The sequence below is a fragment of the Bombyx mori genome, chromosome 21 (genome assembly GCF_030269925.1).
Source record: "Bombyx mori chromosome 21, ASM3026992v2".
Lineage (NCBI taxonomy): Eukaryota > Metazoa > Arthropoda > Insecta > Lepidoptera > Bombycidae > Bombyx > Bombyx mori.
The window spans coordinates 2,869,624-2,883,312 of NC_085127.1; the positions used below are offsets into that span (position 1 = coordinate 2,869,624).

At 33.3% G+C, this 13,689-nt stretch overlaps 1 protein-coding gene across 1 annotated transcript in view; it reads left to right on the forward strand.

The window, feature by feature from the left end:
* Window positions 1-2,414, forward strand: part of nAChRa1 (nicotinic acetylcholine receptor subunit alpha 1) — an 88,675-nt gene extending 86,261 nt beyond the window's left edge. The window contains 3 exon segments of the mRNA NM_001109918.1: window positions 424-1,014; window positions 1,824-2,099; window positions 2,180-2,414. Coding sequence (NP_001103388.1) covers window positions 424-1,014; window positions 1,824-2,099; window positions 2,180-2,392 — 1,080 coding nt within the window. The 3' untranslated portion in view covers window positions 2,393-2,414.
* The last annotated feature ends 11,275 nt before the right edge of the window (window positions 2,415-13,689 follow it).

Genomic DNA, 13,689 nt, shown 5'->3' on the forward strand with positions numbered 1-13,689 from the left:
TTAAAACCAATAAAATATTTAAATCAAGATTTCAAATTAAATTTATACTTTTGGTTCATTTATTAAAACTCTATTAAGTATTATTCATGAAGATAAATTGTCTTCTGCGTTTATTGGTTTACTCACATACTCATTTTTAATAAACTCTTTAAACATAATGACAATTACAATATTATATATAGATATTATTAAATATTATTCGATAAGAATTTTGTTATTATCGTTTCCAAATTACCACGTCGCGTCGGGGTCATCACTGTTGAGTCTGTGCTTATATAGAGAGCGTGCGTATTTTGTAGGGTAATAATTATTAAAAAGACACGACCGTTTGCAACCTGTTTTTTGTGCGACGACTCGTAAGACTAAACTAAACTAAGCCCGCTACAGTTTTTATATTTTTTCTAATCGAGTTTTCTCTTTCAGGTCGATCTGAGGCATTTAAAACAGTCGCCCGACTCGGACCACATTGGAATGGGAATAGATTTGTCAGAATATTACATCTCAGTTGAATGGGACATCATGCGGGTCCCAGCAACGAGAAACGAAAAGTTTTACTCTTGCTGTGAAGAACCATACCCGGATATTATCTTTAATATCACGCTCAGACGAAAAACTCTGTTCTACACAGTCAATCTTATTATTCCCTGCGTTGGAATTTCCTTCTTATCGGTTCTAGTATTCTATTTGCCTTCTGATTCAGGAGAGAAGATTTCACTTTGTATTTCAATCCTCCTATCTCTCACTGTGTTCTTCTTGCTGTTAGCAGAAATTATACCACCCACGTCACTTACGGTTCCGTTGCTTGGAAAATATTTGTTGTTCACAATGATGCTAGTTACGCTATCGGTAGTTGTCACTATCGTCGTACTCAACATAAATTTTAGGTCGCCCGTAACCCACAATATGGCCCCATGGGTGAGGAAAGTCTTTATAGATTTTTTACCCAAAATATTATTCATACAAAGGCCTGAAAAACCACCTGATGACGACGATGATAACGATAAACCCAGCGAGGTAAGAAATATTGGATCTGTTATAAATCACGAACAGTATAAAGCCTAACCATCATCAATCACTTTGTTAAACGATGTTCATCAGACACTACAGAATGAACCTCTCCAAGTTTTAATTAAATTTGTGATATAAAACCTCTTACAAATGAAGTGCCTCCGTCTGAAGATCTCTTTCAACGAAAAAACAACACGACGCCTTTTCTCGTCGAGTTTCCTCCATTCAAAACATTTTCCATCGGAACGGATTCAATACAAACAGTACTCTATTACAGTCGGCTCGATGCCGCCTTCAACAATAACCATTTTAATTGTCCTCAGCCGCGGGACTCTTCTGGGAAACGCTCCTTTCAACGATATTCTAAATCCATTGTGCTCTCTCTGTGTATCGCGAAAATATCGCTTCCAGCCCAATTTCATTCCATTTCGATTTTCCTTTATTACTCAACGCCGGCGGGCTTAACGAGCGAGCGCGGCCTCCGTTATTTATGTTACCCTAGTGGCTGCGGACGAATCGTTCCATATACGGCGCCGGCAGACATGGCCCCAAAACCGAATCCTCCCACTCCAGCCTAATCGTGTACTGGCTTAAGCCACCTAGATACACTGCCCGAGAAACGTGCCCTGACATTTTAATCTGTGACCAGTTTTCGCTTCCCGTTTTCTACGGCCTCCGATTAATATCTCACATTCATAACGACACTTTTACTGACATCTGCAAATGTCACGTCTTAACGATCTTGATATTTCTTAGATTAGTTTATTAACTAATGTGAACAAGAAATGGTTATACAAAATTATACATATTTTCAGATACTCACGGATGTTTTTGGCCCAGACGATATGGATGGGAAATTCAAGGAGTGGGGTTGCGAGGAATACGATTTACCGGGGATGCCCCCTTCACCACCACCTCCTCCAGGAGGGGACGATGAGCTGTTCTCTCCACCTCCAGGATCCCCATGCCGTCTGGACCTTGACGATGGTAGCCCTTCTTTAGAAAAGCCGTACGTCAGAGAAATGGAAAAAACTATCGAAGGTTCTAGGTTTATAGCGCAACATGTCAAAAATAAGGATAAATTTGAAAGCGTAAGTGATTTTCAAAAGCAGTAAACAATACATTTACAAAAATCTTGATCTGTGGCTCACATATAACTATTTATTTGCAGGTTGAAGATGACTGGAAATACGTAGCGATGGTTTTAGACAGGATCTTTCTATTCCTGTTCACGATAGCATGCGTTCTCGGTACGGCGCTCATCATATTTAGAGCACCAACATTCTACGATAATACGAAACCTATCGACATTCTATACTCCAAAATAGCGAAGAAGAAGTTAGAGCTGCTCAAAATGGGCTCAGAAGGAGACCCCGGTCTCTGAAATTCGTCTTACGTCTTCGGCCACCCGCCGCCGAAGACGTTCTGGGAGCTCATCGTTATGTGGTGGCATGGATGATCCATGTAAAGCTTCCAGCCAGGAACTGCTAGGCGAGAACTTGTCGTGCTAAGTGCGGTGCGTAGCCCCCGATTCGCTTGTGAACGTTTTCGCGTCGCGAGCGTTGCAAAAGCCGTCTTTTGTACAAATCGTACTCTCACCCGGAGACTGTATCCGTCGATAATTTCAAATCGAAGATACTAAAGGACTCGGCCGTTGTGTGTTGACGCCGGATCTGCCATAAATATTTTTTTATAATAGTATCGGTGTATTCAAGATTTATACTTACGATTACGACTATATTGTTTTTACAGATGTATAATATTTCGTTTTTCGATTTTAATAAGTTCATATTATGAGCGCACAAAAATGTACAGTTAACATATTTTAAGGTTTGTGTTTTTGTTTTCGTGATGGAACGCATTCAATTTTTTGTATATCAAAATATTAAACTTGGAAAAGTTGTTTAATGTAAGGTATACTTCGAATAAATCGAGCTCAAATATGTAATGTTTAAGTAAGTTTAGTGTTGTAATAAAATAAACATTTTTAGTCTCATATAAATTAAATGTTTCGTGCAAACGTCCTCAATGAGAGCCGGACATAGTAGTTGTAATATTGTGGAATAAATAGTATTGAATATATAATTATCATATTTGATATCTGCGTACTCGCGTAGAAAATAAAGACAATATCGAGAAATTGACGAAATCTGTTAATTATAGATACCCTATAACTTTAATATAAGGGAATGTAGATAAATAAAACAGTATCGCCTAGTCATCGATATGATTAATTAAGTATTGACACATTATCATATTGCCAAGGTAGGTAATAGTTTCACGTCGCGACGGTGATATTATTTAACAAGATGAATATGTAAAAGACAATTGACTGCCAATTGTAAATTAATTTTTTATATTATGTAAAGATCGATATTCTTAGATAGTTCGGTAAAATTGTTTTATTAGATTTTTTATACGGTGTGCCAAGTTTTGTCATTTATAATGAAGCAGTTATCTTAAAGGACTCGAACTAATTAGGGGCTAATTTTCGTAACAGGACTTTTGTATTTTGCTTTTGATATGCTCAGTTAGAGATAAACTAATGCTTGCTAAACAAAGGACTGAAGTATCACTTATAATTTACTTCCTGCCTGATGCTGATGCTGTTATTGAAATTCACTTTGTCTTCACTATAGTTTATATTACATTTAAATCACGAATAAATCCTAGAGTACAGGGTAAATTTAGTACACGGATATCTTCTGGTTTATATTTCTCACAATTTTTCACCAAAAATTAATATCTTTGTAACACTAATCAGCACTTTGCCAACATCTTTAGGTAATAATATCGTTGAGGTTTGTGACTTGTTGTGTAAATTACTTAGTGTCACGTTTATTTATATATTTAGACTAGTAGCCTTTTAGGAATATAATTAAGTTCACGATTTTTGTTCATTCGTAACTTTCTTAGATTAGTGTATTGTTTTTTTTTTGGTAATTTAACCTTTTACCTCCTTCGTACCCATTTGTAGGGTAATGTAGCAAACTTAATAATATTAATAATAATAATAAAAATTTCGAGCCGCGTATTTGATATGTCAAAGTAATTCATGATAATGTGTATTAGATTATTACTAAGATAACTGAATAAATTATTGGTGTTTAATTAAATTTCACAGCGAGCAGATAGGAAAACAGGGATGGATATTGTAAAATTATTCTGGGGAAAAAATAATGTTTTGTGTGGAGGTGGGTTCGACTTCGTAATTATAAGTGTTGTTGAATATGAATGGATTTTGGGAATGCATTCACTGTACTAGTTTAGTGAATTATTGAAAAATGTAGCTTAATAAGAGGACATAAGGATGTAGAGAAAGAAGCTCGCTAAAAGGTTGAAAAAGAATTAGCTTTGTCAGTTTCCGGAGACGATACTGACCTTGAGATGGTTGTCGATGGAATTTTCGCGAAGGAATTGTAGGTGACGTAATATTTCTTAACATACACACACACACTTTATTTGATAAAACAATACAAAGTAGGAAAGTGCTATTGCACGCAAAGAAACACACCAATTTAGAATTTAATTATGTACTATTGGATAATGTTTGGTTACATTCACAAGACTTCCGTCATCATCCGAACTCTGTTCTAGATTCTAGACTTCCAGTGGTCATTTCATATTTTGTTGGAACACCACAGAACTGCGAGGATATTTCAAGGATAGGTTAAGTCGATTTGTTGAGTGAACAAGTATGACAAAGGAAGATGTAAGAAACGTCACTAGCGTGTATGTAAAGTATTTGGGGAATTTTTGGGAAATGTGAAATCTTTAAATGCACTTTCTCTTATTTATCTTAAATTATTGTTTAAGAATTTCATAACGAAAAGAATTGTGACAAATGTAGAATATATAAAAAGTGTGCTATTATTAAAATCTTTGAAACTGGAAGAGCTATGTTGATACAACGACCCAAGCAAGACTTGGTAACACGGTAATTAAAAATAATATTACGACTTTTTTTTACAAATACTATATTAACACTTCAAGTTACTATAGACGTAAACAGTTGGCTCAAACTATTGCTTCATTTAAAAAAATGTACGACAGTTTAAAAATCAGTATTATTATCCTAATTTCTGGCTTAATGAAAAAATCAAAATTATGTTCACGAATCGTTCTGAAAATTCACTGTACTTTTATTGATTAAAAACGAAACTAATTATGTAAAGTGTAATTAGTTAAACTGTCGTGTCATATCAATGTTTATGTAAATACTTTTATATATTTAAGTACATAACATTTTATTATAATAACACTGTCAAAGTTCGGAATCTTCACTCACGAACTACTCACCTATGATTTCGGTTTGTTTTATATTCAGTTACTGTCTAAAAGACATGTTCATCTAAAGTTCCGTTGCTGCTTTATTGTTCATACAAAATCTAATTTCCAATTTATGTTTCTAGCTACCTGTTTCTCGTTAATAGCAGGAATCGCGTCAGGATAAATAGCTTAAAGATTTGGGTGATAAACGGGTAAGGAATGTAGTGTCATTTATATTGTCGTAGATAGGCTATGAAAATATTAACAATAATCACAGAGGAGCTAGTGTTTATCGTGATTAAGATAATATGATTTTAGTATTAAGGAAAAATGACTTAGGTTAAATAATTAGCTTTTCAGTGTTTTTAGAGTTAGTCGACATATGGGTTAACTCGATAGCTCGCTGTTAGATAAATTTGTTATGGTTCTATCTGTTTGTTTGTTAGATTCGATATAGTTTTGTTTTATGTTTGTTATCAGGCTTTGTTACAGAACAAGGAATTGTTTTTAATGTTATTTCTTTGTAATATACGTAGTTTTTGGTAACGTTACGATTTTAAGTTTAATTTGAAATCTACTAGCATATTTGGACATTTGGACGAAAGCCCGATTGTCGAAACTGGCGATCCAAAATTTTCTTGGCACCAAAATTATATCGTAACAGTCCTCGAAAAAAAAAACATGGTCGAATATTAGAATTTAAATACAAAGCTCACTTAAATCTCAATTGCAAATAAAACAGGTTTCGCGGTCTAATCGTGAGCTACATTTTCTTTTCACCATATGATCAGCGAAAATTCGAATACTTGATCGTCCGTGAATGACCACGAAAACTATAAATGATAAAATTAAAATGATAAACGCAAAATCGAACCATAAATATTAATCGCGACCCCTAATATCTAACAGTTTTGTTACATTTATTCTTTGCATTAACAATTAAAATTATTTTTACATTTATTTACTATAAATATATTATTTATTCCTTTGGTTTTTAGTGTTTTAAGTTGATAGCAGATTTGTCTACCCCGGGTTCATGGGGTTTCGAACTCATAGTCAGCTATCACATGGCTGTCAATAACTTTAAGGATGAATACACTGGAATGTTGACGTGTACATATAGTCGATCAACATGTTAAGTAATTTTATATAATCGACAAGTTATTTTTCTACATTAATTTCGTGTCTATATTTAATGGTAGTGCCGTAGACGTAGTTGAGATGTTTAATATTAACGTAAGAAGTTCTTATTTGTATTTTATTTTAACTTTTTTTTTTTTTTGTAATTGGTGCGCTTTTGTTACGGATCATAAAAATATTTGAATTTGGCTTTTGCTTGTAACGAATACAGAGATAATTTGTTTTTACGCGGTCATGAAATTTTGAAGTAATTAATATTGTAATAATATTAACAAGAGGATATTTAAATCGTTCTGAAATACCTACATCTTATTTATACCTTACTGATATTTCACAATGTATAATATTAACGAATTGATAGAGTGTGAAGTGTGAACCGTCTTTAATCCAGTTCTGTCTTTTAACCCCAAAACATTCTAAGCTGAATGTTCTTAAATCAAATGAAATAAATAGAAAAACATTCATATTCTCTCCCGTTTAACCTTATCAAAGATGGAACTACCATCACCTCTGATAACGTAACCACTTCTTAACAACCAGCGTTGCGTCGCTCTTTCATTGATATTATTATTTTAAAAGACGCGGTTGACAAAACATATTATAAATAAATGAACGACATCACTCAAGAGTACCAGCTGAAACGTCTTGCGTCATCAGTGAGACGAGTAGAATGCAAATTTTAGGGTAGCAACTCCGTCAAACAGTCGCTTAGACTATTTTGCACAGTAAAATGGCACTTTGAGAAATTCGTTACAGTCTTATCTCTAGATTTGAATATTGTTTATATTATACATACATAATTCTCCGAATTTATAACCAGACTCGTCAGAAGAACTAGATTTCGTTATATTTGTATATTTCTTTTTTTCTTTTTGGTATATTTAAATAGTTCAATCTACCATAGATACAATTCAGTCTTCACAACAAATGTTGGTAACACTTTTACATGGTTTATAGTCGTAATTATGGTATTTTCGATATCGTTAGTGAAGTGTAAAAGCCATTTTTATGATCCGAAATGAATGTTAACGAAGATCCTTGTATAAAAATTAATTCGGTGGTATCTTTGAACGAGAGTAATCCGTAACGCTTTATAATTAGGTTCGATCGAAATGTTATCTAGAATAAATTTAACAAAAAAATAAAATAAAATTATATCACTTTTAACAATTGCTTTCGTGCACATTCTCGTATTCTTTGCCTATTTTTTTATTTTTTTTTTAATTAATCGATTACTTAAATAAATTTCATTATTATGATACTCGTCTTATAAGTAAATATTTAATTAATTAATATGTAAGTTTAGAGATTGCCACATTTAATCGAACGTCTTCCAAAGTGACGTAAGGTATTGTGTTTATTTGCTCATTATTTTAAGTGAAACTTTATTAGTATAGTTAATATTTCCTCTTCTCGTGTTAACGTCCCATATTTTTTCATATGGAGGGTTCAGGTTATGATATTCTGGGTTTTAGATATTTCATGAGGTCAATTATATTTCACGACTGTTACTCGATTAGGGATTTACGTTTTCGATTCTTTATGTTTTTTTTTTTTTTAAATAAGTAATACGTGACGTAGCGATTTATATTATAGATAATAACGTAAACAATAGAAGAGCTCATCCATAGCTTTTGGTTATAATAATAAGCTTTCTCCTTCAGTTTTTTCATAGAACTATAAGATTGGCTACTTTTTAAAAAGAGCTCTGAAGCTCTGAAGAGAATCCGTTGCTGTAGTTGGTGGCTTCCCTGTATTTCTTGGCTGATTTTCATGAGCGGCGGTAATTTAGTAGTTTTGTTTAATTTAGCATAAAATAGTGGAAGGTTTTATACCTTATACCATTTACCTAAAGTTTTCTAGTATTATATACAAAACTCTATCCGTTGGACCTGTTTTTTGTCATGAACAAACATTTTAATTCACTTTGCAATTATTTTCGAAGATAGATTAAAATTTATCGTTTTTATTTATTTTTAAGGCCTGTTAATTTAAATGTCATGACAATCTATTCCCATCCTTTCATATTACTTTTTATCCAGAATTTCAGACACCCGAACTTGTATCCTGTAATTTAATACGTAGCTTTGTTTTGAAGCTATATTATGTCTATAGAATACTTATTAAGGTACTAAATAATATATTTAATCGAACATACTTGTATATATGTAGAGAAAACACGGAAAAATTTGCGTTGAGCTTCCAACACGGTTAGGTGTAAATAAATCTTTTGAATAGTATTCCACTATCTTACTCTGAGACTATCCATTTCAAACATGTTTTTCAACTAAAGAGGGAATTAATCGTGCCAGATTTTTTTGACGTCACAACGTCTTATAATTCGATGGAGCCGGCTGCACGCACGAAAAAACATGACTCATTGAGGCGTTCTATTTAAGGCTTGAAGTGCAAGCGAGAGTGCGCAACGAGCGACAAAGAGGCACAATCGGCCTCCGCGTTCGGCAGCGTTCGACATCTGTCTCTCTCCTACTTGAATGAGCGATGCATCCGCGTGGACAGCTGCTATACATTAATACATTTACATGTTTTCGTCAAGAATAAAGTTCAGTGAAAAGTGAATGTGGTGTCAATTGTCCATACAAAATATCTATCAAACAAATAAAATTAAAATTTTCTTTTGAAAAATGAAACCATTCCATCAGTATTTTCTTATGACGTTGTCACGTTCAACTATCATCGATTTTTTTTAAATAACCTACTTATATTTGAAGAAACAATGTATTTTCGAAGTCGTTTCAGCATTTATTGACTATAATATGAAGTTATTGAAAACAAATTTCTTGTAATATATAATATTTATTTGCTAGTTCCCCTACCACTGTTTCAAAAGGCAATTTGACGACTAAAATCAATTAAATTCAGTAAAAATAAATCATGTACATGATGAACTAAAAATTGGAATCAAATTATTTGGCATGGGTAAATCCCTTTTAACTAAAAAATACTTTATATATAATATGAATATTGCACGTTTTGAATGTTTTCCATTGCCCGTAATTAGCGTAATGCGGTTGTTTTAGTATTCTATTTTGTGCCTTATTTTATTAGACGTTTGATGTAAGTACTTTTTTCGTGTCTGCCACAGTGGGATCAGTGTTAAAAATAATTAATTAATTACTGTTTAATTTTCGGAAGATTATAACAAGCATTCGCCAGGTCATTGATAATATTGCATGTACAATCCAACTAACGACATATATGTATAAAGCTTAAACTAAAATTCAAGTGACTTGTTATCAATCGACTCCTTCTGTAACTATAATAACATCTTACTCCCCAATTTCGCACTAACCATGTATTTTTTCAACATTACCAGCATTACTCCAAAATCTTGAACTTACAAGACTATCAACTACCTTTTACTGAAGAAGGCTACCAAACAGCTTAGCACTGATTCCTCTGCGGCTTAACAATTTAATTACTCATATGTTTTTTTAAATTCCTTAAGCGATTAGTATATTCTGGTCAGTTGAGTAGATACGGCAAGAATGAATTTGTATTTGTCTAGTTTTGTAAGTTTCATTGTGACTATTATGTATTGATTCAAAATGATTGAAATTGAGAAAGGGGCATAAAATTGTTGTGACCTTACTGCTTTTGGTACGTGTTTATCGGGATTTTATGTGAAATAATCTTGTAAATTAACAAGACTCTGTATTAAGCAATAACCACGTAGTGATTTATATAAGTTGTTGTGTTAAAAATTCGAAAAAGTTGGAAGCATTTTTGCGGTTGTATTTAAAAAGGTTAACCTTGATAACTTTGAATCGGTATAATATTTTGATAATAGTTTAATAAGCGTGTTGTCCTTTGTGTTATATTGAAAGCAATGTAAGGTAAGTTTTACTAATATCGTATGTGTTATTATTGTGAACTGGTCGCAACGACATATTATATTTACTGTAGGTTTAAGATCAACGTACTTTTGACTTTCGATCTTGCTGTCATCGATCAGGTATTCCGAAGAACACAAGTCAATAGAGACTTTCAAAAGTACAATGAAAGCTCTCTAAGTGGAAGGCGTAAAGCGTTGTATGCGACTGTTCGTATTAAATTTAGTAGGTAAATTTACGAAATATCTGATCGATGTTTTGCGTCTTAATATAAATATTCTCTATTAATAATATGTTTTGGTTCGATTATGATTTTTATTTTCACCTTTCTAGTCACGAGTAACGACGAATGTTTTGTTGTCATTGGAAATGTTTTTCTAAACAAATAAACATGCGTAAGATATTTAATTTTGTCCAATATGTTTGTTGAAAATAATTAAATATTAATTAAGCAATACCACATAAATTTATTCAGTATCTTATGAGAGGTTGCAACACCAAACTGGGTCCCGTAGTACTTACTATCTATACTATTTTTTACCGGGCCCTTAAATTATGGTTGAAAATCGTATGTCATTGTTAAGGCGTCTGAGCTAATATTATTTTGATGGCTTTCATCGATATAACCAAAATCTATTAATCAAAACTGGACATAATAAAAATTAAGGCTTTGGTACAATTAACGGTAGGCAGCGACTTGGCGCTAGGCAGCAGCTTGGCTCTGCCCCTGGAATTGCTGAAGTCCATGGGCGACGATAACAACTCACTCGACATCAAATGAGCCGTATGCTCGTCTGCCTACGAGGAAAAAAAAAGATAAAAAAAAAAAAATCGTTGGTAAAGATAAATAATTATTCTATTCTAAAGATACATAAACGGAATACGTTTGCTGTCCGTATTTCTTCGAGTTGCGTACACTCTGTCTCAGGTATAATTCTGATAACAGATACTAATTGCTGTGTGGACACAGGTTTATTTTTATTACAAGTAAAATCGGTGCACGAGCCCACCTAGTGGAATAGTTTTCTGACAACACAAACAACAGAACGTGGCACCCACGGAATTTGAAGTCCAAGTTCAATTATGTTCTGTAACTGCGGCCTTAGCCATTAAACCGGAATGGATAAATCCCAGGCCACAGAAATAAGCAAGATTGTGGTACCTACCCGTGCTGAATACGCCATAACAGTAAGTGCAGGTTAAGAGCCCATCTAGTGGAATAATTTTCTGACAACACAGAATGTGGCACCCATGGAACATGAAGTCTAAGTTCAATTATGTTCTGTAACTGCGGCCTTAGCTATTAAACCGGAATAGGTAAATCCTAGGCCACAGAAATAGGCAATATTGTGGTACCTACCCGTGCTGAATACGCCATAACAGTAAGTGCAGGTTAAGAGCCCATCTAGTGGAATAATTTTCTGACAACACAGAATGTGGCACCCATGGAACATGAAGTCTAAGTTCAATTATGTTCTGTAACTGCGGCCTTAGCTATTAAACCGGAATGAGTAAATCCTAGGCCACAGAAATAGGCAATATTGTGGTACCTACCCGTGCTGAATACGCCATAACAATAAGTGCAGGTTAGAGATCCCAATAAGCCTTATTACTGATGGTAGGATCTCTTATGAGTCCGCACCGGTAGGTACCACCACCCTGCCTATTTCTGCCGTGAAGCAGCAATGCGTTTCGGTTTTAAGGGTGGGGCAGCCGTTGTAACTATACTGAGACCTTAGAACTTATATCTCAAGGTGGGTGGCGCATTTACGTTGTGAGTGGCGCATTTACGTTGTAGATGTCTATGGGCTCCAGTAACCACTTAACACCAACTGGACTGTGAGCTCTTCCACCCTAAACAATAAAAATAGCTGGTAAACTCAGAAAACGTTGCTGCCTATTCTCTGATATATCTCTTGGTCGCTTTTTATAGACACCCACGAGAAGAGATCGCGCGATAATATTCTAGAGCTACCCCGTAGAGCCGTTCGATTCTATTCGATGTCGGAGTTAGGTCTAGTTTTACTGGTCCGGTTCTTTTGTCTCACCGTTTTTTCGCGAAACCAATAAAACGCAACAGAAAATCCCAGATTAATAACGAAGAGTGTGGTATTTTTGATATACCTACTCGTAATACGTGGATTTTTATAAAAAAAAATTGAGATTATTAGTAGAATAACATTTCCAATCAAAACAAAAACAATTCGATCGATGAAATGTGACAAAACGCGAACGAACACCATACTAATATTAATGTTTAGCGTATCGATAATAAGAATGAATTCCTATAATATTATTAATTGTAAGTCTATGTAATATGTCATACAATAATAGAGTTTTATTGATATTAATAAAAAAAATATTTAGATTCGCAAATAAAATACCGTACGTTTGCCACGGATTATGATTAAGATTGTGCACTATGCAAAACAGTAAAATATATTCTAGTCTCTAAGTCATAGCTCAATACATTATGAGTTTGTAAAGCTAAACAGTAATGATATAAATTAGCATTTAAGTTTATAAATGTAAGTTCCATTTTGTAATGTTAACATAATAATTATCTAAGGATTAATAAAAATGAGCACTACTATAATTATTATAAATACACTAACGACTTCTCGATGCTAATATTGGAATGTATTATAAACATGAACTATAAATATTAAATGTTACGCGTTAATAATAAAATTGAAGTGTTTTATTTATTCTGCTATCAGAGTCTTGAAATCCTTTTGTTCTAATCTAGTTCGTTCTCACCCACAGAAGTTTTTTAAAGATGCCTACACATAATTATGTTTTTCTAAATTCTAAATCGAGATAGAAATGAATTAATCATCTAGATTAATAAATAAATAAAAAACTCGGGAATTAGAATTAGTTTTATGAATTTGGGTCCTACTTAAGACATTTAAAGAATGATCGGAATTTGAAGGATGATATGTCGTAGCGTTCAGAAAACATAACTTTCATTTCATAGCACGATAGCACGTAGCAAAAATTATCACTGGCTAAAAATTATCATTAATAAAATCTATTTTAAGTCAAGAGCTGCGTAGGCATAAAGTATATATCTCGATCATCCTTATAAAAATCTCTTAATAGTACAAGGAGGGATTTAAGCTAAAATATCAATCCAACCTTCTATTCTTGAGCGAAATTTCTATCGTTAAATGCTATCACATGTAACCTAGGAACAAAATTTTCAGTCAATTACCATTATATTTAATTTCAAGGTATAACAATTTTAACTAAGAAAATAAAATAACAAAACAGATTTAGTCTTTTGTAATTTTAACACAACCAATCACAATATTTTAACACAACCACAATCACAATATTTACTAATTCAAACAAACGATCTCATTGATTTGATGAATTCCTCTTCAAATACAGATAGGTATTCCAGTTTGACGTC